This window comes from Xenopus laevis, chromosome 7S (assembly GCF_017654675.1).
Source record: "Xenopus laevis strain J_2021 chromosome 7S, Xenopus_laevis_v10.1, whole genome shotgun sequence".
In the NCBI taxonomy this organism is placed as follows: Eukaryota; Metazoa; Chordata; class Amphibia; order Anura; family Pipidae; genus Xenopus; species Xenopus laevis.
The window spans coordinates 63,051,159-63,078,719 of record NC_054384.1 but is presented as its reverse complement, the minus strand read 5'-3'; the positions used below and the strand labels follow the sequence as shown (position 1 = coordinate 63,078,719).

Genomic DNA, 27,561 nt, shown 5'->3' with positions numbered 1-27,561 from the left:
ATGCATAATTTATAGTCTTCAGTACAAGCTGTTATCTAATTTCTTTATCGTGTTGAAAAAATGAGTATTAGTGTTAAGACTGATTAGGAAGGCAGAGCGGTAATAAATTACTTTATGGATGCACTACTGAAAGGGTGCAGCATGCTGAAGACACTGTCATTTATTTAAATGAACAGCTATATGCATCTTATCTCTTCCAATGTGACAAAGCTAAATTAGAATAATTCAATATATTAATGAAAGGTAATAGTGTAGTCCTATAGAAGATGTTGTTATGGCAACTGATGATGGCAGAGTGTTTCTTTGTAACCTAGCTTTTGGTCAGGCTCCATTTTAGTTCATAAGCGGCTTATGGAGAAAAGAAGCATTGAAACTATTTGAACCAAACCACGATACTCGCATCAACTATTTCCCAACCCCACTTAGGCTGATATTGAAATTCAACCCCTCCTTCGCCTTATTCCATTGCAAAGTAATCGATCTAGGGTTAGAAATGCCTCTGCTTTCCATGTACCAGCCACTATGGAAGCAGAGGGACAAGTGCCAGAAGCCATCACACAATGGAACCTGGTATGGGAGGGGTTGCATTACATTGTGAGCCTTATGGGGGATGGGGAAGTGGTCCCTGCAAGTAGAGACTATCACCGTTCCCTTTCAATCTGTGGAATCAGGTATCTATGTGTAAAAAAAAAAAAAATTATATTTATGTTTGGATGTTTAGATGCTTATATATCTTGCCCTAAATTTTGTAATTAATTGGCATTGGATGTGCATCAGTATATGTGTGTGCATGCGTGTGTGTGAAATGTGCATCTGTGTGAGATCTGTTTTGGTGATCTCTTTCATGTGGAATTTTAAAACATTTGTGGTATTTCTGTAATGAGAATATTTAAAACTTTGTTTAAGTTTTACATGGAATTTTAAAGCACTTTTTCTTGTTACACTGCATCAAATTAGCTATTTTAATGTAGAAAATTATAAGCATGTTGCTTGTGATTACTTAGATTTCTGGAGCTGGTAATTCATTGACTGGTACCCATGGGACCTAATTATATAGCTTAATGGCCAAAATACTGGGCTGTGCATACCTTGGCCTTCAAATATTCACTCACATTAGGCAGATTTATCAAAGTATGAAATTAGAGCTTGCCACAGTAAAATTCCACTTATCAAATAATCTAACTTTCACCTATTAATAAATATGCCTTTAAAGGAACAGTTCAGTGTAAAAATAAAAACTGGATAAATGGATAGGCTGTGCTAATTAAATTTTGTTTTAAAAAAAAATGTAGTTGGTTAGGCAAAAATGTAACATATAAGGCTGGAGTGACTGGATATAATAGCCAGAACACTACTTTCTGTTTTTAAGCTCTCTTGGCTTCCACTGATTTATTACTAGAGACTAGAGGGTGGCACATGGGTCATAACTGTTGCTTTTTAATCTGAGCTGCATGCTAAGGATCAATTGCAAACTCACTAAATAGTTCTGTCCCATGTGGCCCCCCTTATAGTCACTGACTAACTCAGAGTTAAGGTGGCCATACACGGAGAGATCCGCTCGTTTGGCGACGTTGATCTGGGATTCTTTATGGTTAGGCATATCCCCAAAGAGGTTTATGTATTTTATTTTAGTATAATTTTTTTAATTTTCTCTTATAAATGTCTTTTTTTTCCTGTATGACTATATACTGTATGCAAGATATTCTTCAAAACTGTACTAACATTATGATGTTTCTTTGCTCATATTACAGTGTTCTGTGTCTTATGGTTACTAAATACACTGCTTTTATGGCTTAAAATATGCTCAATGTCAGTAACACTTTATTAAACTCTTCTTAATGCTCATTAGGGACGGATAACCCTCTTGCTATTAAGGTACCATCTGCACTAAATTTAACAGAATGCATTTTGGCACAGAAAAATTAGAACTCATAATTATTATGGATCCTTTACAAAGTGTAATTACAATTTGACTTCTGCTGAGTGCTGATTGTATTGAAATGTTGAAAAATTGTATTTGTAATGCTTTCAAGTTGAAAGCATTACAACTATTGACTGTTATCAAAACAGCCAATAATTCCTAAACAAGAAACACCCGCAATACATGGCAATGACAGCAGAACAAATTATAATTTTTACTGTATTTTTTCATGCATAATTATGACACATTGCTGTACCCTAGACAAACTGTTTCCATGAACTGTGACTGTTTAGCGTTTATGCTATTGTATGCTTGGGTAACAGCTATGACTAGATTTTATGGAAGTATCATATGTTACTGTAGATAATTTGGCAATTCCCACGACCTACTGTATGAGTAATGCAGTTATATATTTCATATTTATAAGAAATAAGACATGTTCTATTTTACCTTCTACAGACTAGCAATAGAAGCTAAGAATAGGTTTCAAAATAATTTAGTTTCATTAAAATGTCATTTTATTTTGAAGTTTTAAATATTTCATAATGATTATAACAAACTTTTCAAAATTCTTAGTTGCTCTATAGATGCCCTTGGCTCGAGCTGGTTGCTATTTGCCATTATCTAGTTATGTCCATGTATACACAAGAATTCAGTAGTTCCTTTAGTGGATATATATATATATATATATATATATATATATATATATATATATATATATATATATATATATATATATAGAGCGAAGGCCTAGGTTCTGGGATTAGTGGGCCCTAATTTCAGATGCTACAAACTGAAATGAAACTCATCACAATACAATTCTCTCACTCTCCATTCATTCCTGTGGGATTTTTAGAAGCGTATTTATCAAATCGTGACATCTAACCCATTTATAAATACACTTTTAAAAATCCCGTAGGAATAAATAGAGAGTGAGCGCATTTTTCTTCGGTAAGCTCTAATTTCACACTTTGATAAATCTGATAAAACATTTTCAGCATGATAAAATAGACTATACTAGTTAAACCATAAATCCTGTCTTGTCTCACCCAGAATAATCCTTTTTGAAAAGGCTGGGAGACTGCTACCTTAATCAGTGAATTAAAAATAAAACTCTGTATGTGTGTCTTCTTTCTAAAACAAGTCCACCAGGATTAAAGATGAATTTACTGTAAACTTGGGTTCAAGAAAAAAAAACTTTCTTTAGTAGTGGAAATGTATTTAGGCTTAGCTAAAACATGCCTATGAGCCAGCTACTTTATGGCTGTAACCCTTATGATCTGTAGAATTAATAAATGCAGCTGTATCCAGTCTGTTTTGCTGTGTATATAGCACCACCAATGGCACAATAACAACTATAACATTGTCACAGACGTTGTCATTCCTTTTTGTTCCGTGTAATTTCAATTAGGCAATTTCATAAATTGGCACATGTCCTGTGTTCATTAGCTGAAAGGGTCATAATGCTTTAGCTGGACAGATGTGCATTGTCCAGCATTATCTTGAGGCTGTGTTGGTGTGCTTTGTATCTAACTCAGAATAAGATTGACCTGCAGCAAGCCAGATGTCCCTTGGCCAGTGGACATGCATAATGACTACTTCACATATGCTGTTGTGCAGCTCTAAACAGTTTAACTAATGACAATACAGATATTTTTTAAAGGGGTGCTTCACCTTTAAAGGACAAGGAAAGTTAAACTAAAGAAGTAGCTAGAAATGTTGTACATTATGTTTTGGGCTTCTGTATCAGCCCCAGGCAACCACAGCCCTTAAGCAGTAAAGATCTGTGTCTTCAAAGATGCCCCAATAGCTCCCTATCATCTTTTCTGCTGATTCACTGCTTTGTGCTGCTGTCAGTTACTGAGCTTATGGACTGACTCAAAATATACGGTACACAAAGAATATAAATGTCACAATATAAGGATGATTAGTAATTAATACAGATAATTACTACTTGGCAGCACAGAAACCAGTGTAACTAGAACCACAATTTAATAATCAGTCCTGTAGCATCAGCTTAAATTACAGGCCAACCTCATTTTCTGCTTGATAATTTGCGACAACCACTAAGTTTAGCTTCTCAACAGCTGCTCAGAGTCCACTGAACCTGTGAGTGTCGCAAACACTTTTCAAGATGGTGACCACCTATGACAAGTTTGAAGTCCTGGACCATTGCTGCTATTGAGAAGCTGAAACTTCAGGCTGGTGCAATAAGTTCAGTATATAAAACATGGCAGTTTTAGCTTTTAGTATGTTATAAAATGGCCAATTCTAAGCAATTATTTGCCTTTTTCTTCTGACTCTTTGAAGCTTTGAAATAGGAGTCACTGACAAATGTATTGTTATTGGTCCTTGGTATTCCTCATCTTTTTATTCAGCCCCTCTCCTAATTATATTGCAGTCTCTTATATTAAATGCATGGTTGCTAGGGGAATTTGCACCCTAGCAACCAGATTGAAGAGTTGCTGAATAAAAAGCTAAATAACTCAAAAAACACAAATAACAAATAAAAACCATTTGCAAATTGTCCAGGAAATATCAATCTCCCCATCATATTAAAAGTTATCTTAAAGGTTAACAACCCCTTTAAAGAAAACAACCCCTTTAGAAAACAAGTTTTAATTGTTGTGATTTAATTTGGTTATTTGTTTTTAATAGCCATAAGGATCAGTTCCACAGGTGTTTTTATTGGAATATTTCACATGTAATACATATAAAAGCAATTGTATTTGTTGGATCTCATTGTAAAAAGGATTGTGTTCCTTCACTCCATTTGTCATTTCAATGCAAAACAATATTTTTCTTTTACAAAAAACAGTGTTAGATTACATATTTATTCTTACTGATCATGGCCATGCCCCCCTTTATATTTTTCCACATTTTGGCAGACATGATTGCAACACACAAGCTATACTTATACTATAATTTTTTTAAACTCAGATGAATGGAATCAACCCAAAAACTCGAATTAAATTCAAATTGAATTCGATTCGAATTTTAAAAACTCAAGGACACGAGGGCTAAAGAGTACCATACACAGAGCGCCCAACCCTGATCTGCCCACTCCCAACCCAAAACCCACCCAATCCAGAGGGCCATCCCCATCTATATGCCCAAGTCTGACATCATCAGTGATGGTGAGGCAGATAGGGACAATTATATAAATAAGCAACGGCCGTTGGAAGGAGGGAGCAATAGGTGGAAATTGCTGTTGTAGGCAGGTTGACAACAAGGACAAAGTTTGGCTCACACCTGCATATAACCCACTTTGAAAAGAGCTGTACTCACTCAAACACGTTGGTTGCATGGGCCCCTGGGTTAGACATGGCTGATGCAACACTAGTCCATAATCAAATTGATTGACCCACTAATAGCATAAAGCAAGTGTGCTTAGTTCCTTGCACCAACATGCTTGCCCCCATGCTTCCTAGTCCATTAAATTACTAGTTGCTATGAAGTAAGGAGCATTGTGGACAAAAAACATAGCAATTGGCACCAGTTATTTAATCTTTACACTTTGCTCCTGATCTGTATATAATCCCTATTTATTTGAATGTGTATAGATATACTGATTGTTTCTCTGTGAATGTAGTATCTAATTTATTTTAAGTGACAGAAATGTATCTGTAATAAAAATCGTCTTGCCTCTGACTTTTTACACTTCAGGCTAATATGGATCATTTATCATCTTTATGGCTTATCTTTATTTCATCAAATGTGTTTGATGAATGATCTAGTGGAATACAATCTCACTAGCTGTGTACTTAAAGATTGTGTAAAAGCCTGTCAAACCATGTAGCTCAGATTACTACCTGACAGTGATACAGCAGTTCGAAAGGAATGTCTACTTTAGTAAGATGGCATAATTGCTCTCAGAGCAGTAGTTATATTATTATATTCTTTCATATAAACAAACATGTCACTATTTAATATTCTCTTTTTAGTAACTTAACTGTTCAACACTGAGATGTTTCTTCTTAATCCAACATGCCAAAGTAGGATACACTCAACTAGTCTCCTTCTTACCAGGGGGATTTTCTACTAAGCCTTAATGCTTTAAGTTGTGTAATTAATAAATTAAATGTTAAATGCTAAACACCTTTGAAATAATTTTCCTCTATATCCATTAACAACTATTCAACAACTTTCAAAAGCCTTTTTGAGGTCTCCCCTTTTAAGTGGGGTCTGTTATTCACTGATAAAGCTTTCACCATTGTTCCAGGCTAAAATATTTTTTAGGGTTTGTCTCTTCCTTAAAAAGTCCCAGCTACCATGTAAATCTAACAAAGGTCATTAGCTACATAAAGCTATCTGGGCTGTAAAACAAGGCTGATGATTGACGGTTCAGCAGACAAGAGAATAGCTTTATTTGATGGTTCCTTGCTGTCTTTAGAGTTTCTGTTTTCCAAAGCTGTCAAACCTTAAATTAAAATAATCTGTCTTATCTAGAATAGAAATGAGTTGCTGATGAAATGGGCCAAAGCTTCATAGTTAGTTGACACATCAAATGTATCAAACAAACAGAAAGTATGAAGGTGACCTGTAAGCAAAACAATAAATGATAACTCCATAACAATTTATTGAACTTGTCTCTTTCAGTATTAAGAGATGATTTTCGTCAAACTCCCAATGATGTGGTAGTAGCAGCAGGAGAACCAGCAGTTATGGAATGTATCCCACCCAGAGGTCACCCTGAACCCACTATTTCCTGGAAAAAAGATAATATGCGCATAAGTGACAAAGACGAACGCATCACAGTAAGTAGGCTGCAGTGTGCTAAAATTGTTACCCCGTCAATACATTATCAATGGAGAATATATTCAAGCTCTATGACTCTCTCTAGTCAAATTGCAGAAAGTGACATAAAAATAACTATAGGTGAAATCTAGACAGATGTCCCAACTATAAGGAACAACCACGAAATATACCATTTGCTACTTTTCATTCATTAGTCATTTTTGTAATGGCTAGAGGCTATGCTACGCGCTATTTATTGAGAAGTTTCAAAAAGTGTTTGAGAAATTTTTCTCAACTTATTTCTTGTACCATCTGTTAGATTCGAGGTGGAAAACTAATGATTTCCAATACAAGAAAAAGTGATGCGGGCAGGTACATCTGCGTGGCTACGAACATGGTGGGAGAACGAGATAGCGAACCTGCTCAGCTTGTGGTCTTTGGTATGTTTGTCACAACATCAATGGAAGAATAATTATATCTACTATTTCTAGTAGTATCTTTTGTAAATTTATATAATTTCCTTTTATTCCATTAACAGAACGTCCCACATTTATTAGAAGGCCCATAAACCAAGTTGTTCTAGCAGATGATATGGTGGATTTTAACTGTGAAGTTCAGGGTGATCCTGTGCCTACTGCTCGCTGGCGTAAGGAAGAAGGAGAACTACCACGGGGGAGGTAAGGCACCAGGGGTTAGCAGACACACATCTTTAACACATAGTCAGTTCTATCCAGTCAGTACTATGCAACAAGCTTGTGTTGCCTTATCAGCTAACCTAAATTCTGTATTATAAGGTATGAAATCCTTAATGACAATACACTGCGGATCTCCCGGGTGAGTGCTGATGATGAAGGAACTTACACTTGTATCACTGAAAATAGTGTTGGCAAATCAGAGGCTTCAGGATCACTTGGCGTTCATGGTAAGATTTTTCGTTCCTTAGTGTAGCTCGTATTTATACCTTATGATTGGTTAAAAAAACAAAAATGTTGCCTAACCATTCATCATTAAGGATATTTTTCCAGCAAAATGTAACACACTAGCAAAATCAGCATTATGTATGTTTAAATCTTTTATAAAATGTTGCAGTTTTTTTGGAGGGTGATCATGGTAAAGTGATAAATGTCAATGTTTTGCTATAATTACACTTTATTATCTGCTACTCATATGCAGGGAATTTTTCAGGCTTGCCAAATCTCTTTCCCATAGAGCTTAAAATATAAGTTTTTTGCCTGGGGCTAGGAAGATTAAGTGACAGAGGAATCAGTACTAAAAAGCTTCACCAATGAGCCACTCTTTCCCAGTATACATAAAGAGATCATTTATATCATTTTAATGTACTGTTAAGGGGAATTTTATAGTATGACAGACTATGCTAGACTCACGTAGAGGGCACAGGTGCCTGAAGGGTTTTTTTTTACTAAACATTTCAAATTGTTATTCATAAGCATCCTAGTGATTTTTGATTAACATGCTTATTTGTAGAGCCTGGTTTACTAACCAGCAATTCAGAAGGAAGGGGGGTACTGGGAGAGGTACTACTTATGGCAGATAAAGATTCGGAGTGGGGTGCAGCATCCTGCAATTGCTAATTATTCAGTCTCTTTTCTTTTTTAAACTTGTTTTGTTTATATATTGACTCACATATACACTTTGCCTCGAGTAATGAGAGATTTACTTAAATATTGATCGCTATGCAGAAGGTGTTAGTTTTGTTTGCAAATATGTATTATGAAAGATATGGCGGGAAGTGTTCAATCTGTTTAATTGTGAGGGCACAACAATTCAGAGGACATGCCTTTCCATATCTGCAAATCTCATATATACACATATATACTTTGGGAGCCAATTAATTGCTTGTATCTGCTGAGGAAAGCTTTACAGTTCTACAGCTCCCCTAGTGGTCAAAGTGCAATTACAGTTATATTCATGGAGGGTTTTTAGCTTTTTATCTTACAAGGCAAGATATGTTTTAAGGAAAAAATTAATGTAAAATATACCAGAGTCTTTCATCCATTTTTCATCTAACTGGCATCCTCATTTATGTCATAGTGTAGTAAGTAGATACAGTATAACTTGAATCATAAACATATATTCATTTAATTGTTTAGTGTTTGTTGTCATATTGTCATTGAATGCATTAACAGCAATTTTCATTCAGTCAATTCATTTCATGCTTATTCTTTTTTATTTTTATTTTTCTCGTTGTTCCAGTTGGCCCATTTTGTAAGTATCCATTCCATCTCATTACATGCATGCTGGCTGCTAGGGATACAGGCTTCAGAAAGCATTGTCTGGTGCATGTTCTTTTAATGGTGCTATTCCCCTGAAAATGTGTAAATGAGGCAGGAATCCAAGCAACTGACTTGTTCAGTTAGTTACCTTAAATTTTTTCTTTACATTGTATCTATTTACATGTAATTAAATAATATCGAGTACTTTCAAGAACAATTAAGTTTTGCTATGGTACTTTCATTTCTAATACATGTAACCATAATGTGAAATGAAAGTTTACATCTAAATAAATAACAATAGACTGTCTGAGATACTGGCACCTACACTGGCAGGATCCTCTGATGCCTCTTAATAATTATAATACTGAGCTCTGTTGTTCTTTTGAGAGTAGTGAAGTTCCCTGAAGCTCTACTCAAGATCCTTCCTGCACCATGATAAGATATGGGTAGAACTAATTTGGGGATTTTAAGCTGTAAATGTTGCTGTTTTCAGCATGCTTCCTGGCAGTTAGGAGTGTCCCTGCTTTCCTCTATAGATTTACTTGCAGCAAAGTTCTCCAGAGCTGATCATAGGCTGCTCCTTTGGATTTTCTAAGCAAGAACATCACCCAAGTGCTAGTCCAAGACAGGGCTATTTTATGACTTTATTTTTGGTTATATGTTCAAGTTGAGCATGCATGCATTTGGCCAAATTGCCGTGATTTGCAAGATCTGCATGTGTCCCGAATGTGCAGGCCATCTGGACAAATTGTGAGTAATGCAGCCTTGTTGAATTTCCTGAAACATGTTGCCAGCATTGTAAAGCTTAAAGTATTTTCAAAGAGGGATTAATAATTTTTGTTTATGTAGGTGCCAGTGCTACTAAATTGTGCCTGTACACATGTAAATAAAACAGCACAGCCTAAAATGTTGTTTCATTGTTTTGCCTCCAGTGACCTGACCACAATTAACAATATAATTAAATACAATTTCAGTGGGAATTGCACTAATGTTGTTTACTTCCATCTAAATCTTTCATTCTAAGGTGGGAGGCAATTCTTATACATTTCACCTGGAAAACCCAAGCTCAGCTGGGTAATAACTAGCTGATTCTGTATAAATTCTGAGCTTAATTAATCATGAATTATGTGATCTAGAGCTGTTCCTGAATGATACCTCTTATTTGGCCAAGATCAGAAATCATTTTTCTACAACAAATCTAGAACCCAGAGGTTCATCTCTTACTAGTTATATACAGACCAGAAGCATCTGTTTCAGGGAGAATTCATGTCAAAATGTGTATCAAAGAAATGTCTCCTACAGTAGATTTAACTTTCTTATACTTGTTCTTATTTGTTGTTACTCAATTTATTAAAAAATAGTTCCAGTCTGTAAATTCAGAGATAGGGTTGCAAAATAATTAATTTATAAAAGCAGGTATTATTTTATTAATAATAATAATAATAGTACCATTGCAGATATTTGCACTTTGCATCTGTTTATTGCAGCTCTTTGGTGTTATGTAACAATTGGTAGTAATTAGATAAAAAGAATGCCCAAGTAAGTAAGGGGTAAACTGTAATACTTTTAGCTCAGTGGGAAATTCTAACAGCTGTGCATCTGTTGTAATATCATATTCTCCCACTGTCTATTTTGTCATACTTTAACCAGACAGCTAATACAAGTCAATCTCCTGCCTCTATGCAACCAGCATTTCTTATCAGCTGCTTCTGTGCAGGAATAAAAACTGCCCAGATCTTATGTCTTGGGTCACATTCACATCTTCTCAACTGTTTTGTTTGAAGTGGTGGAAACCCGAAAAGGTTATACCCTCAAGCAAGTTTCCTGATACCTGAGTATCCTTAATCTGGCTATCTGACTTATCATACTTACATATTATGGCTCTTTTAAAGGGCCTGTCAACCTCAATTATAAGCAACTTTACAGTATGCTTTAAAACTTAACTCCTGGATGTTACTTTTTGAAAAATGTTACAAAAGCCAATCTGTTTGGCTAGTGTTACATTGTTTCAAAAGCCAGAGCCGCCAAGGCAGAGAATAGAAAGGGACACAAACACTGCTTTCAATAGAAATAGAAATAATGTAAAAACCATAGAAAACTTGTAATGAATTTATATTACAAGGTTACTTAGAATTAAGTTTTCTTTTATTAGTTAAAAAAATATTTTTTAAAGTTGATTCCTTTATGCTCTTTGAAGCAACAAGCAAGGTGCATGGGGACAACAAAGAGCAGGTTTTATAGCAAAATATAACTTTAAAAGGTCTCAAAAATGTTCATAGTATAAGAGAGTAACCAGTGCAGTATAGGGATACAGTTAATAATACAACCTTCTGTTGCAAATATTCCAGCTGTAGTTTTTTCTGTAGTTTTTGCCTTAAATAGACCATAAAGCATGAAGGAACAGCATACTGGCTGCACAGAACATTCCTTCTCTTGAGTGTTGGTCTTTGAACAAGTGACCGGTACATGTCATGTTGGCTGAGTCAAGGAATTATTAATGTACAGTAAATATGCTTAGAATGGCTTTTCATTGACTACAACAAGTATAGTATACAACATAGTATTCCAAGCTTTACATTTACATTATGCTAGTTTATGCCAGATGTGTGACTACAGACAGGTCAATTCTGTCTCATTTGCTTCTTGGCTTGCCTTTTCTTGTTCATTTGTTCAATCTCAGACCTGCTACTTTTATGAGAGTCCTGACCCTCTAAGGCAGTGATCTCCAACCAGTGGCTCACGAAAAACATGTTGCTCACCAATCCCTTGGATGTTGCTTCCAGTGGCCTCAAAGCAGGTTCTTAATTTTGAATTCCCATTCTAAAATGTAGCGTTGCTATTGAACCATAAAATAACTGTCCCATTAGTTATTAAATAATGGTTAAATGTATATATACATTTAGGACTGCCCATAGTCCAGCAGTGTAGACTGTCATTTCAGAATTTTTATTTCTGTTTAAAGCCATACAAAATCATAAATTTTTGCAACTCACATGCAGTATTTGTATTCAGTCAAAAACATCCTCTCTGTAAGTAAGTAAATATACAGTACATTTAAATATGATGAGACAGATGCCTTTGTAACATGGTTGGTGGTTTTTGCAGTCTTCAAAAAACCTTCAAATAAATCTGCACATAATTTTAAGGTTAATTTTCTGTTATCCTCTAAAAAAAAGCAATTACAGTATAAGTTAATGACTTGCTGTGTGTCGTACACTACACTATGGAATTCAATAACAATTAAACACCCGTGCATCTTTTCCTCTCCAAGTTTCCAGTTGGCTTACTGAGCATTCATCAGTCCATGTATGGATTAATCCATATGTTCATTAAAGAGGAATCTGCTATCATCAGCATAAGAAATAGCAGATCTGAATCACTCAATTAGTGTCTGATTTCACAGAAATACTTTAAAGGCCTTCTAAAAAAAAGTCTTATGGTTAATATGTTGATAACTCAAAGAGAGAGGGAGGCTGTGAAGCATCATAAGCAAATCTACTTCTTTACTAGTTCCTATAATGCAATTTTTTGTATAGTATTCCAGTCATAGCACAGCAAACAACATTTGTATTTCTTACCTTTCTTACCTCCATGCAGATTTCTCTATTCATGCATAATATAATTGCAGCATTTATTTTCTTTACGTCTTTTCCCATTGTATATCGTTTTGAGTTGTCTTCCTCTCAATGGTGTTACTTTGTCTTTCTTCTATCCTTTTAACTATTCCGTTACTCCCTATTTCTCCCTAAAATTATCATTATTTGCTTGTATCGTTTATGAATTTTGTCTAATTTTAAATATTGTTTTCCATGAATCAATAACTTCCAGTGCCTCCACAACTGGTCACCCGACCACGAGACCAAATAGTAGTTCAAGGACGTACTGTGACATTCCAGTGTGAAACCAAAGGGAATCCACCACCCGCTGTATTCTGGCAGAAAGAAGGAAGTCAGGTGAGTGTAGCTGCAAAGAAATAAAAACAGACATAATTTCATTAATTGGTTTGCATTATGATATAAAGACAATGGCCTATATATAAAAAATGTGCAAATTTAAAACATCAGAAAAAAAATCCATGATTTCTAATATGTGTTCCACAGCAGGAAATAAGCTACAGTTTTGATGCAATAATGAATACCAGTGTATATTAAAATGCAGCCTTTTTAAACTCTACAGGTAACAAGCAAACAAGGGTTTCATTGAGATCTGAATCAGTAAAATGAAAATTTTGCTTCCTTATCCATATCAAGCTTTCCACATCTGTATATAGGAGGCAACGATCAATAGACAGCTTCAGTTAATAGCTTTTCTGGCAATTTGATTAATGAGCACTGGGGGAGTACAGGTTAGCTGATTAAAATGGCAGGTCAGAGCACCCGAGGAAACCTTTACCCTGACATCCATGTTTGCTTTGAAAACAAGAATTGTTTGATTTATGATCCCTAATGATTAAATCTTGTCTGTGTTCTATATAATGTTTCAGTGATTTACCACTTTAACTCCCTTGAAGATCAGTAACTGTAAAAGTGCTGAATATCAGGAGCAAGGAGCATCACATTCAATGTTCAGTAACTACTTCTTCTGTAACCCCTTGATGGCATTTTTTGGGTTGCTGGGAGTTGTAATACAGCTGTATCTAGTGTTCTGAAGATTGTCAAGCTTCAGCATACATCAGAACAATCATTATTTATTTATGTAGCTCTGACATATTTATACAGAGCTTTAGTTTAACCTGGTGCTTTGAAAAATTTTAAGGGAAGTGAGACAGATTACTAAAAAGAGACCAACTTGAAGAACCTACAGCAGTGGTACCTAACCTTTTTCACCTGTGAGCCACATTCAAATGTAAAAACAGTTGGGGAGCAACACAAGCATGAAAAAGTCCCTTGGGGTGCCAAATAAGGGCTGTGGTTGGCTATTTGGTAGCCCCTATGTGAACTGGCAGCCTGCAATAGGCTCTACTTGGCACTACACTTAGTTTTTATGCAATTAAAACATGCTTTCAAGCCTGGATTACAAAAATAAGCACCTGCTTTGAGGACCCTGAGAGCAACATGTTGCTCACGAGCTACTGGTTGGGAATCACTGACCTACAGGAACAAATGCTTCAATATTAGAAAGAAAACAGTTCTGTGCCCTACTTCTGTGCCCCCCCCCCGTGTAACATTCTTAAATTTGAATTTCCAAAGCAGTGTAAAATGTTTCAATGTAACCCCTTATCTTCTGCATTCTAAGGGTTCTTAGATGGACGTACTTCTATTTTAATATGAGATCACAGATATCTTTTCATCTTGACTAGGTGTAGTTAATATACATCTTGAACATTTCTACATTCAGTGAGGAGTGTGCAAAACAAATATGTAATACAATACAACCCAGGAAACCTTTTATGTACTGTATGGAATTAATGTTCTTGAATGAAGTAAAATTCTAGCTGGTTTATTGTATGGAAGTAATAAGAAGGTGGGCTCATGGAGGCAAGCACACTCAGCAGATGGGGAATGCCTGTATTGTATCAGTTGAAGGTCACACATTAAACTCTCTTAGCATTAGAAAAGAATGTTTATGTATTACATTTTCTAAGAAAAATACTCCCAATTGAACATCTATCCATGCTTAGCTTAGTGACCAAAAAGCTAGAGGTTGTTCCTAGGTCACATTATAGATTAACCACCCAAGAAGCAGCTATGATTCTTTGGCCTATGTTTATTGAAGGGATGTGAACTTAGGTGTTCCTTTTATTTAATAAAGGTCATATACACAGCTTCAAAAAACAACTCATCTAATTTTCTTGTACATGCACTATTTTACCAATTAACCTAAGTGATGCTTGAGGTTTAGTTATGAAGATGAAAAGTTTATTTCATGAAGCCCTGACTTGAATCCAGACTATTTACCTTACCATTAAATATGTCTACATAAAAAATAACCTAAAAGCCATGGGTAAAGGACTGTGCTCAGCATGCGCTTTTAATCAAGTCTGGTATGCACCTTTTACAATGAGATACACTTAAGTAAACAACCGCTCTAACTCTAGCACTCCTAAGTAAACCAGTCCTTGTTTATCCAACAATAAAGTACAAATAGTTGTGTGACCTGAGGAATTAATAAATTAGTGTTGGGCCTGTTCGCTTAATGAAGCCCGTTATAACAGCACATTTATTTTATTTTTTTTATAAACGTGATTTATGTCGGGAGTATTTTCTGTCTGATGAGCAACTTCAGCCTTTTTATATATGAATGTGTCTGTGTGTGCATTTACAAGTGTGTGATACCAGCTCAGTGTGTGTAAACCATAGTGCCCAGCAAAGTATGGAATTATAAAGCTTTTTAAAGAAGAATTCAAAACAGATAACAGATTGTGGTTAGTGAATGGCTCTGTTATGAATGCTATTGTCTGGTATCTTACACTGAATTTAGAGCTTTTATCTCTCCATTCTTTTTGGGAACAATGTAGGCAGTATAACACCAAGATTTACTGTTTAATGTTTCCCTTTTACATCAATAAGTGGCCATAGTATCACCTAATAAAAGGACATCTGCGTGTCAGGATTTGAAGCCGCCCGTGTGTGCTGTAAGCACAATCACTTGTGCTTACAGCACACACGGGCGGGTTCAAATCCTGACACGCAGATGTCCTTTTATTAGGTGATACTATGGCCACTTATTTATTAGTTTGTTGTATAGATTACCAAATCTGTGTTTTTTATTTTGATGGAAATTGTATAAGTAAATATATGTGTTATCATTTATTCCAACAGATCCTTCTTTTCCCAAGCCAGCCCCCCCAAACAGTGGGACGTTTTTCTGTCTCTCCAAGTGGAGAACTGACCATAATTGATGTTCAGACAGGAGACTCAGGGTACTACATGTGCCAAGCCATTAGTGTGGCTGGAAGTATCTTAGCAAAGGCTCTACTGGAAGTTGAAGACGGTAAGAAATAAATTGTGACATAATAAGGCACATTTTTATTACATATATGCATCTTGGCCACATTTCAGCAATGTTTGAAAGCAGTCTGTGGTACTGTATATAATATTTTTAGAATTGTATTGGAAAGATGTTTTTGACAATAGCTCAGTGATCCTTTATTTTTACGAATTTAAATCCTTTGGAATAATAAATGTTTTTCTTTATTTTGGTTCAATTCGATATTGCTCATTGGGTGAAATCAAATTTTAGCTTTATAGTGTTAAAATAAGCACACTAAAATATAAACTAGAAATATAGGAACATCCATATGTCACTTATTGTTGTGACAACCATGCATTTAAATAAGGACATCTAGTCAGGCATTTTACCACAACCCACTTAAATTGCTAAAAATATATTTATTCTTTCACTTAACAGAATGTGTACTGTTGTTTGTTAAAGTCAAACAGATGATCATTGCATTTTTATTCTTATAATAGATTTGCAAATACATTTTGGTTTTTGTCACATATTGTTGGCTCCCCTTTAAGATTATAGTGTCTCTGGCACTTATGCCAATGTGTGAGTGTTTGATCCTATAATAACTGAACCAACCCCCCCCCCAACTCACTTTTAGAGAAATGCCAGATACTGAAACCGCATTATATTTTTATTAGGAGTAATTAGCATAAATTTCCATTGGAGTCTTCTTTGAGACGTTGAAAGGCAAGAAAACTGTTGATAAAGCATAATATGTTAGCGTTCACATACAGTAAAACAAACATTTATGGGATTATTTATCAAAGTCCAGTTTTATCTCAACATTTTCTTCTACAAACTCCGATCAAATCCGCTCAGGTTTTTTATGCTTATTTATTATTTTCCTGAAAATTTGCTTTGCGGGAAAAAATCTGATTTTCACGATTTTTTGGGATTTTTCACCCGAAAACTCTTATTTCTTATGCTTTTTTGCTCGAAAACTTCGGGGTATTGTACCAAACCCAGCGCACATCAAAAAATCATTGGGACTTCTCCCATTGACTAATATGAAACCTTTAACAGGTCTGAGATGCCGGATTTTCTGATTCGGACTTTTCCATCCTCGTGGTTTAATAAATTCTGAAAAATTTGTGATTTTTTAAAAAAAATCCTATTTTAGAAAAAAAAAACACAAATTTTTCTGGATTTTTGAATTTGGTGTTTAGTAAATAACCCCTTAAGCTTTAAACAAAAGTGAAGTGGATATCTTTCAAGTGGTTGGACTTTTACTGGATGGAAATGATCATTAGAAAATGCTCATTGTTTACAGAATGGGTGGTAATTCTATTCAGAAGTACTCTGTGCTATTAGAGCATTGGAATTCAGGAATGTCTGGGAAAGGCACAGTGTTATTTATGACATTCACTCAAGGATTGGTGAGCTCTGATCCTTTATTAGTAGGAAAAGAGAATGAGTATCAGAAGTGGGTTGGTTGGTCATAACTGCAATTATTTTTTAAATAAATTTTTCTTATTATTCAGTTGTGTCATTCTAACATAATTTGTTTAACGTTACCAGTCTTTATCCAGTTTTAATCAGGATGTATGCCTGCATATGTCCATATGAGTTAGTGCCAGGTCAGCTAAGAACATGCCTGTCGATACCATGTATGTGGTACTGGCTTTTATTAAAATCATATATCCATAATGTTCCATAGGTAGCCGAAGATAAAAAGCAAATAATGTGTACAAATAATGGTACTCACAGGATATAGTTTAGAACAAAAATGCTTTATTTATACAATAAAATTGGATGTTTTTTAATCTGACATCCTGTGAGTGCTGATAAAATTGTGTTTTGTATTCTCAACAATATAATGTACCTAGATGCTTCTGATGCCTGGTTGTTTTCAGCCTGACATTGCATGCCTAATTTAAAAAATAGGTCTAGCAAAAAGATGTCCTTTTATTCTGTCAACACCACAAAGTGTCTTATCTTTGTTTCCTGTCCGCTCAATAAGGCTATTATTCTAAATCATCTTTTAGTGTCAGAACAAACCTTCCAGCAATAGGCAAAGTCAAATGTATTGATCTGCAATAAAACCAGCCACAGCCAACGGGCAAAACTATATAAAACAGGGTGATTTTAGAAATAATTGTAGCTGCAAGCCAGCCATTGAATAGAAGTAAATATTAGTTTCTACAATAAAGGAAACTGTAGCTGTAACTACATTTTTGCTAACAAATTGTCACTTTATCCTTTACTTAAACCCTGTTTTTAATTATATTATTTTTCTTTTAAAATCAAACTATGGGGGTGGGTAATAAAAGTTTGCTGCAGGTCTGGTAACCTTTGGCATCCAAGAAATAAAAAAATTTACTGGGCACTTATTTGAAAGCAAGAGTCAAACTTGCACCTTCTGTTACTTCACCCCAACTGCAGAATGTTTCACCTCTTATTTCACAAAGCTAACTTGAAAATTAGAAGCAATATTAACATTGTTTCAGAAGTGTTTGAATGAAGAAAAAAAGCAATACTAGTTGGTTGGTAGTGTTCAGCATTTTTAGCATCAAATTATTATCACTTTTCAGTTAATTAGGGTGTGCAAGAAGCACAGATTAATATGTTCTTACCACCTCTGCTTGTGCAGTATACTGGACAGTTTGTCACACCATTGAGATTATCAATTATTTATAAAGAGTTGCAGGGCAGCAAAACCTAGCACAAACAACGCTTTAGCAAATTGTTGATTAACCATTGATCAGAACATGTTCCATTAGGTATGCTGTGTTTTTTATATTTATGGTAGACAGTAAAACACATAGAATTTTTAATTCAACCAAATTGCCTTTTTGGTTTTCCATAGTGCAATCTGAGGATTACTATCTGTACATTTCAGAATTAAAAGAGACAAATGATTCAATAAGTATTTTCAGTTTAGAGTACTATAAAATTGAATTGCTTTGCCTGATATAATTCTTGTTCTGGTGAAGGGAAAGTGATTCATACCTGCTTCAAGGCACACCTGGTGGAAAGTGGGCAAGGTATGTTGGCGCTCCCTGTTGTACAGCGCTGATTCCTGGAAGGCTTAATAACTGGAGGCTTGACTGAGATTAGCTGTTGATAAGTTTATTTACAATATTCTTTTGGAGCATGGGTGCTCCTGTGCCTTGCCTCTGGAAAACTATTTTATAAAATGTTGACATTCTAGTTTGAATGTGCATTAACTTTAGAAACCTGGATAACATTCTCCTGTGTACAAAAAAGTCTTGAACATGGAAGTGACAAATCTGTAGTACTTAAACAAACTCATTTGTAGTATGGCAGTAATGTGACTTAGATATGAGAAATCAGAAGTGCATTGTGGATGGGCTATAATAGAAGCGTGGAAACATATGTCACTGGCAGTTTCCTTCTAACACATTTTTTGATTGGAATAAAAGGCTTTAAAAGTAGTCATCAGCAATTTTCATGTCCCATGAGCAACACTTTACCTGTAAGCTATATTACTTCAGATATATTTAAAACATAGTTAGCGTTCTATCCCTGAACATTGTGACAGCAGTAGGTTGCTGTCCATGGCCATATTTGGTATATATAAGGACTAGACTAAGGTTTTAAAGTCTTTCTTCTACCACAAATTATATAAATATTATTATTTTCTTTTTTAGCAACATCAGATAAGATTCCTCCAATAATCCGTAGAGGACCAGCCAATCAAACTCTTGCTGTTGACTCTACAGTGCAGATGCATTGCCAGGTATCTGGTAATCCTCTGCCAAGTATACATTGGCTCAAAGATGGTCAAAGGATTGTGGGAAGTGACCCTCGCATTGGAGTGTTGGACAGTGGAAATTTACAGATCACCCATTTACAGGTATGTTCTTACCAAGTGAAGTTTTCACCTAATCTGTTGTGAGGCATATAGTGCATTATTCATGGAACTGCCTGATCATTCCCTGAGTGATTTGATTTGAACCTTTAGGGTTACTTGCCATGGTGACCAGTAAGTTTTGTGTTTGTATTTGGTATTTTGAATAAACACTGTTATATATTTGCCTCTTTCTTAATTAACTTAGTAAAGGAAGAATAGTATATTGAAGAGTAAATTATTCACATTTCTACTGTCTACAGCATGTGAAAAGTCATGATTTGCTACAAATATGTATAATCAGTCATATATAAGAAGTATACAGACAATCTCCTAACATTTCAATCAGACATCTATAACTTATGCATGCAGAAAGGGAATGATCATATAATTGCCAAGCCTGTCCACTTCACTGACCTTAAAAGCTACAGGCATCCAATAATTAACATGTAATTAGCCAATATATTTTGCTGTCACTCAGCTATGTAATTTTGTTTTTGTTGTGCTATTAACTAGGCAAGTCATAACTCTTGTAAAGTGAAGAAATAGACCATGCTAGTATGATAAACAGTCTATAGTCTTCATATGAATCAATAGAGATTTAATTGGTTACAGTGCCTTTTAAAGGAGAGTCTTCATATAAAATTATGAAAAAGTATCATGGAGAGATACAAAGAATAATGCAAATGTTTTTGTTGTTGCGCTGTTGATTTATTTTTAATAGTTTATTTCTCCCTCTGTAGTTAAATACTATTACATTCTGGGGTAGCATAGTACCGTATATTATAGTTTAAACAAATAATCACAGAGAAAAAGTCACAAGCTTGTTTCTTGGCATATAAAAGTAGTTCTATAGGTTAACCATTGATGATGAATGAGATCACAGCAACCAATGCAGTACAGAAAAATCTCGAAACACACCATTAAATTGCTTAGTGAAAGCGGTGATTTATTTAGCCCACGAAAATCAGCAAAAAGTTTCGGGCCAGGGTGATTTATTTAGCCCATGAACAAAAAGGACAATGTTTTGGGCCCCTCTGGGCCCTTTGTCAAGGCCCTTTTTGCAAATGTTCATGGGCTAAATAAATCATCATTTTCACTGATTAATATAATGGGGTGCTTCTGGGTTTTTCTGTACTGACTCATGCAAAGACAGGGTTTTATGGTAAAGCACCCTGCACTTTCAAAAGTGAATACTATCCAGGTTGAGCACTCCACAATCATGCAGCAACCTATGTAGTGACCCTAATTGCAATGTTGCACAACCTTTCATTGGGCCCGGATAAGCAAATGTATGTAATTGAAGTAAATCACAAGGGGCAAATAACCATTTTGTATAGGACCCATTGGACCAACTGTTTTTTTTCTTAATGAAAATCCTGTTTATATGTAGCCTCTGCCTCCTCCGATAGGAAAAACAATAGGGTCACATTGTGTTGAGAGGTTATACTTAAATTATGGTACAGTAATCCCTTGGTCCGATTAGACAAACAAGGTGGCTGCAACTTTTTTGTCCATACTTGAACAGACAATCATACAATCAAACATAGGTATTTGCATATTTTTTTTACTTAATGCATTTAAACCTACATTTTTCATGATATGGAAGGAACGTTTGAACTCTGAGTGCACTCTTTTTTTATCACAGTTGCTTGCATACATATTTAATTCAGTACTTGCAAATGGTTTCAGTGTTGTTCAGTGCTTGATCTGATGGAAACTTTATTAAAATTTTAAAAGAAATCAAGACATCGTTTGCTGGAGATAATTTTACATGCGTTTATTTTAAGGTATTTTACTAAGAAATTTTACATGCGTTTATTTTAAGGTATTTTACTAAGAAAACAGTACATAAAGACACATCTTTACTCTTATCTAGCATGCTAATCATGATTTCAGTGTAAACATACCTTGAATTTTACTTTTTAGATTAATCAGCTGTTTTGTATAAGAGCTAATTCCATACACATACTTTTTATTATTGTAGATTGCTTCCAAGATGATATGTAATTTATTGTGTGAAACCAACAGTTATTTTCTGGCTGGACATCCTTGTTTAGAATAATTTAGTATGTTACTAACAAACTTTAGAGATCAATTTAAATAAAATTCTAAAAATTATTTATGGAATTTTGTGAAAGGATTATTTCTATATCCTGTTTTCTTGACTCACTTTAAGGAAAGTGCCTTCTAAATGTATTCAGTAAACATTGGCCCTTTTCATAAATTTTCTTTGTAAATATATTTTCCACCCCCCCCCCCATGTCTTCAGATGTAAAAACTGCCACAAACCATAAAGACCTTGAATTAGAAATGTTCTGTCACGTTTTGGGATTGTTTGATGTGTGACTCATCTGAACATGAACCTTTTACAGCCTTCAAAGACTTTGTTTAAACAAACAAAGAAGCCTCAAAGAACAAATTTTTGTTGGTCCAGTGAAATCCTGAACAACTTGAAACAACAAGAATCTTTTTCTTCTAGGAAAAACCTCAGCCTGTTTATGTCTATTTTAAAGGGGAAATATACCATGATAAATCCATTGCACAGGGTACCTTGGTATACATTTGCAGTGAGACTCAATAGCTTTCAAGTCAATGCAGTTCTTTTTTCATCACAACATGGTAAAAGCACAGTTTGAAAGAAAATGCATCACTAAAAATAGGTTGAATTGTGTAAGGATAGGGTATTTTTGTATGAATACTATCTATTGACATGGTATATATTAAAGCAGCACAATATAAACAAATAATAAGGAAGAAAGAATATTTTCACTTGGGTAGTGTTTAATCCCAGTCACTAACTATGCAATAAGCTGTGCTAACATACAATGTAGCCAGCTATTTCTGTGATTTATTTTAACACACTGACCATCAATCCATATGAGGCCTCTCTTAAGCATTTATTTACAGGAGATCTCATCTGCTTGGGTTTGTTGGTTTATAATCTCCATTGGCACATGGGGTAGACCCAGAATCACCAAACATGGCAGGGTTGCATGCCTTTATATTTCCTGTATAATTTGCATGCTGGACAATTTTATTATTGTAATTTGATTATCGCTCTGGAGTGGGTCTATGTGTAGCCAGAGTTCAGTATTTTACTAGCAAATATACTTGAAGTATTTTCTACTTAATAAAGTAATGTTGCTAAGACTTTGTTTGCAGACACCACCAAACCAAATGGTTGCCTTGTAAATATTCCTTAATCAAATGTTGCTATCACTATTATGAAAACATTTTATATATTGAAATACTATTTTGTGTTGGACCTATATTTTCCCTTAAAAACCACCTCCTGGGATGAAAGCCATTCTGACATATTTGTTGTCAACAAGGTCATGAACAAACTGGTTTTAATGAATGAAGTTCCTTGTATCCGTGGACATGTGTATCATCACTAGGGCAAGAAACATTTCACACTGTTAGAATGCAGTCTAGCACATACGCGGGTTACAAGCATCAAAGAGGATAATACCAAAAGGGAAAGAGTTAGTGTGATCCCAGGAGGCTCCACACTTCATTTATGGTGGTTTATGATGGATTGCAGCACAGTGGAACTGTATACACAATGACAGGTGTATTTTATGTATATATAGCTACACCTCTGATTGCAGTTTGAAGAGAATGTTGCCCTGACCTCCACATTATAATGGCCCAAGTCACAAATGAAAGCTAAATCATGTCAAAGATACTCCAGGGACATGTCATAGAATGATATAGTGACAAGATGTTCCATCCTACTGTGAATCGAAATAGTTCTTCATTGAACTGTAATATATAACAATTAGCAGCTTTCTGAGATATAGAGGAATATTTTTTGAAACTAAGCACTGCAGTTTTTTTCTTTCCACATTTTCAACTGTGCTGTAAAATTTGAAAAGAACTATACAATACTGCAGTTAGAAAAAGAAATATATAAGCATTATATGCATGCCCTTGCATTGTTTAATCCCCACAAATTTATGTAGATTTTGCTTCTCTGCACTGCTTTGGAATTGGATTGTGAGGTAATGTGGAGGTTACTCATAAATTTCTTATACAACATGCTAAATATTTGCTTAAAAATTGATGCAGAAAGTCAGTGGGGAGTGAAATATTTCACGTTATTTTTGCTCCTTCATTGTGTAAGAGTCAGAAGGTTAATGCAACTACCGTGTCCCTGTGCAGCTAATAGCATCATTTTATAGCAGCCGTGGCTCTTTGCCCAGAAAAAATGAGAGTTGTCATGTGGATTCAAGGACTACTATGAGTTAATGGTCCCTAAGGAAAGATTCTACATCAGGTTGCTATGATTCATGGGAAGAAGTGGAGAGAACCATGTGGCACCCACTCATGCCAGTTAGTTGTATGTAGCGTCTAAGATTAGATTCAACTGGGAATGGACCCAAGCAGGCAAGGCATTTTTAAAATAAGAGTTTTTCATGCTAAATTACAGTTAAACAGTAAGTATGCATTAAGCTATTTATGACTTAATGAGTTTAAATATTAAATCAATGTATTTTATATTAAATGACTCATTGTAATTCACAATAGTATCACGTGCGCAGAAGGGATTCATTTTATAAGACCAAAACTGATTCATTGATTTCCTAGATGCTTTGTGGTTAAGTCACTAATCACCCTGCCCCTTAGGCACCAAAATGAAGTTTGAGAAAAGATTTATTATGACTGTACTCAAAATGGCTGCATTGTTAACTATTCTTTTTCTTACTAGAGTGTTTTTTTCTATGGGTAAATATAAGGATTAAAAAAAAATATTTACTGTCAGCTGTTCTCAACTGTCATGCTCAGTGATGTTTATGAATTGTTTGAACTCAATCACACTACATGTGATCTTATAGGCTTTTGTCATTCTCTGGCTCTTTATAGGAAACATTTTGACATAAGTAAGCAATAAGTTCCCTCATATACACATATAAATGTAAATATGCAGATCAATTTTCAACAAAGTCCCACATGTCCCTTACTTTACTGATGTTTTATGCTAAAACATCAAATCTTTGTTTAAGTAAGCTTTATTTTTATTTCCTACTTGTACAACAATCCTTCCCAACAGATATTACATTACATTACAAATACAAGTTAGTAAGCTTCATTTACATGAATTTTTTTTTCCATATCATTGATTTTATACCTTTTCTTATTGACTATATGAGTCACAAGCAGAGTAATGTGTTCTCCCTGTACTATTGAGAAAATAATGTTGCATGCAAAATAATACAAGAAAACATTTTTCAAAACATTATATTTAAAACAAAAAAACACTTTAAACAGTTAGCTGTAAAGCAAATGTTTTTTTTATGATATCCTCATGTTTTTGGGTGGTTATGGAGCTGACAAACCAAAAACTACCACTATGTTATTATCTGCTATTTTTTTTCTATATTTGATAGTCATTTGTCATAGTATACTAAATTTGATAAAAATTTTAGGTGACTGATTCGGGTGTATATACGTGTGTGGCTACTAGTTCAACTGGCGAAACTACATGGAGTGGATTTATTGAAGTTCAAGGTAAAGCATATTAATGCTATGTTGTCAAATATAACATATATTATAGTGCATTTGGAATAGATGTATTAGAAATATTTTTATAGCGATCATATTGTGACTTAGGGCCTAGATTCCTGAGGCATTTATCCAATTATTTGCATGGTGATCACATCTAATATATTGGTTGGTATGTATTAGACTCTGACTTAATATGTCATATTGTGGCTAAACTGGCTTCTGTCATCTGTTGAAAAGTTACTGCAGTTATAGCTTTGTACTATGCAGTCAAAAGGGAGTAATGTAAGAAAGGGTCTTAAGTTTGCTACTGGTTTAGTAACCCATATCAACAATCAGCAGGTAGCATTTACTGATCAGTAAATATCTGATGAAGTGCTATGGGTTGCTTGATGTGGGCAAAGATTTTTTGTTTACATTACCCTGTTCTTTTGACATTACAGCATTCTTTGCTGAAGAGAATTAGTATGTGTGTATTTTATTTTTGAATATTAATGTAAATAAATAGTGTTTATTTCTGGTTAGTTGATTATGGTTTTTATTTATTTTGAAGTTTATATTTATTTCTATTTATTTGATATCTTCTTTGACTATTTTCTGCTTCTTTCACTAAGACTACACAGCTATGCTTGCTTGATTCCATAAGTTTAGATTTATGTTTGTCTTAATGGTGTCAGAACATGCCCTCATATTACTAGGCCCTGTCTCTTTCTGAATTCATATCAAAGTATTATCTACAGAACAGCTATGGGAGGACATAAACAAATAGCAGTTTACCAACAGAGTCTTATCCAAGGCTGAATCTGCAAGCTAAATCAATAGTAATAACACTCTAGTGAAAAAGAATTAGATAAAATAGAATAAATGAATAAAAAAACCTTAACCGTTCCATCACACAAATGCAATAGGTATACTAGTAAATATTCGGCCATTAATTAATGAAAAATAGGGCGATAGCAGTACCATAGAATATAGTGGAATGTAGAAGATATTCCCTTCACCTTTAGGTCTACAGGGGGCTATGTGTGCATGTAAGGGAAGCTTTATGAATTATTCTGGAGATAGATAGATAGATAGATAGATAGATAGATAGATAGATAGATAGATAGATAGATAGATAGATATGTAGATATGTAGATATAGAAATGGTTATATCTGTAGTATATTCATATTAATGAATGCTTTTATATCTCTTTAGAAAAGGGATCTCTGATACACGTGCAGCTTTCTGAGCCCAGCCTTTTTCGTGGATCTCCTTCCAAACCCCTTGTCACCGATGTCACCAAAAACAGTGTTACTCTAACATGGCAACCTAATCCGCAAGCAGGAAACACACAGGTTCACTCCTATATCATCGAAGCATTCAGGTAATTAAATGAATTTCCTCCATTTGCACTAAATAGAGTTTTTAAAGATTTCAATTTCTCTTTCAATGTTTGGTATTAGAATATTGACAGCCCTGGGTGCGCTACACATTAGCTATCAAGTACAGTATGACAAACGCTCTCCTGGCTTTTTCAGCAGTTGAGCACATACTGCATACAGTCAAGTATATTTCACATTCCATTTTAACTCAGGTATCGATGTTACACTAGCAGCGATCATTCTTACATTATAGAAAATAAAATAGCCACTGCAGGATAACTGATGGCTGCTAGTCTCCATTATGTCTTTCTCACATGCCTCTCAAATAGCTGGCCAATTTGGAGTACACCTTTAAAGTGGAATCCTTGCAGTGATAAATCACTGAGGGCAAATTGACATCCCTGATACAAAACAATTGCCATGTTGGCAGAATGCATTAGCAATTGAATGTCCATTTTAAAGAGATTATAGGACTGTATATTGGGAATGTAGCATAAGAAAAACTATTATAACTGCAATTGCAGTGGGAAAGAATATTTCCCATAACTATGTTTACATTAAATGCACCTCCATTCATTCTTTGTGCTTAATGATGTGTTTCTATTTGCACTACAATCCTGTTATATCTAAACTGTCAATGTAAATAAGTTCACATTATAAATTATTGAGCCTACACTGTACACTTGGCAAATGATAAATTGCAATAGTGATGCTGAGTCTAAGCAGTTACCCATTTTTTTTTACACACTCAAATCTACCCCCTTTTTAATTTTATTTTTACACATTTTGTTAGGGTGTTGGTGTATATATACTGTATATCACAAAGACAGCTAAATCCCTCTTTTTAGATGATTTTTTGAGATTTATAGAGTGCTCAGGTGGTGAATAGTTTAACAAGCAATGAAAATTTCTTTGCAAACATTGAGGCAAGGAAACTAAACCATAAATCAGAAACCGTGCCTGGATCATAGAGAGGTTAAGAAACACATATGCAGAATTTACAGGTATATTCACCTAACCTCTAAATATATCAT

At 34.7% G+C, this 27,561-nt stretch overlaps 1 protein-coding gene across 6 annotated transcripts in view; it reads left to right on the top strand.

Moving 5' to 3' along the window:
* The window catches only part of robo3.S (roundabout guidance receptor 3 S homeolog), a 239,363-nt gene that overhangs the window by 190,748 nt on the left and 21,054 nt on the right, over window positions 1-27,561 (top strand). For 5 of the 6 annotated variants that reach the window (XM_041571320.1, XM_018241662.2, XM_041571322.1 and 2 more), the window contains exons 3-12: window positions 6,521-6,678; window positions 6,978-7,098; window positions 7,197-7,335; window positions 7,453-7,580; window positions 8,873-8,884; window positions 12,721-12,845; window positions 15,654-15,825; window positions 19,455-19,660; window positions 25,087-25,168; window positions 26,361-26,529. In XM_041571320.1, the coding sequence (XP_041427254.1) occupies window positions 6,521-6,678; window positions 6,978-7,098; window positions 7,197-7,335; window positions 7,453-7,580; window positions 8,873-8,884; window positions 12,721-12,845; window positions 15,654-15,825; window positions 19,455-19,660; window positions 25,087-25,168; window positions 26,361-26,529 (1,312 nt within the window). The remainder of the gene's footprint in view (window positions 1-6,520; window positions 6,679-6,977; window positions 7,099-7,196; window positions 7,336-7,452; window positions 7,581-8,872; window positions 8,885-12,720; window positions 12,846-15,653; window positions 15,826-19,454; window positions 19,661-25,086; window positions 25,169-26,360; window positions 26,530-27,561) is intronic. The other variant, XM_041571321.1, reaches the window with a different exon arrangement.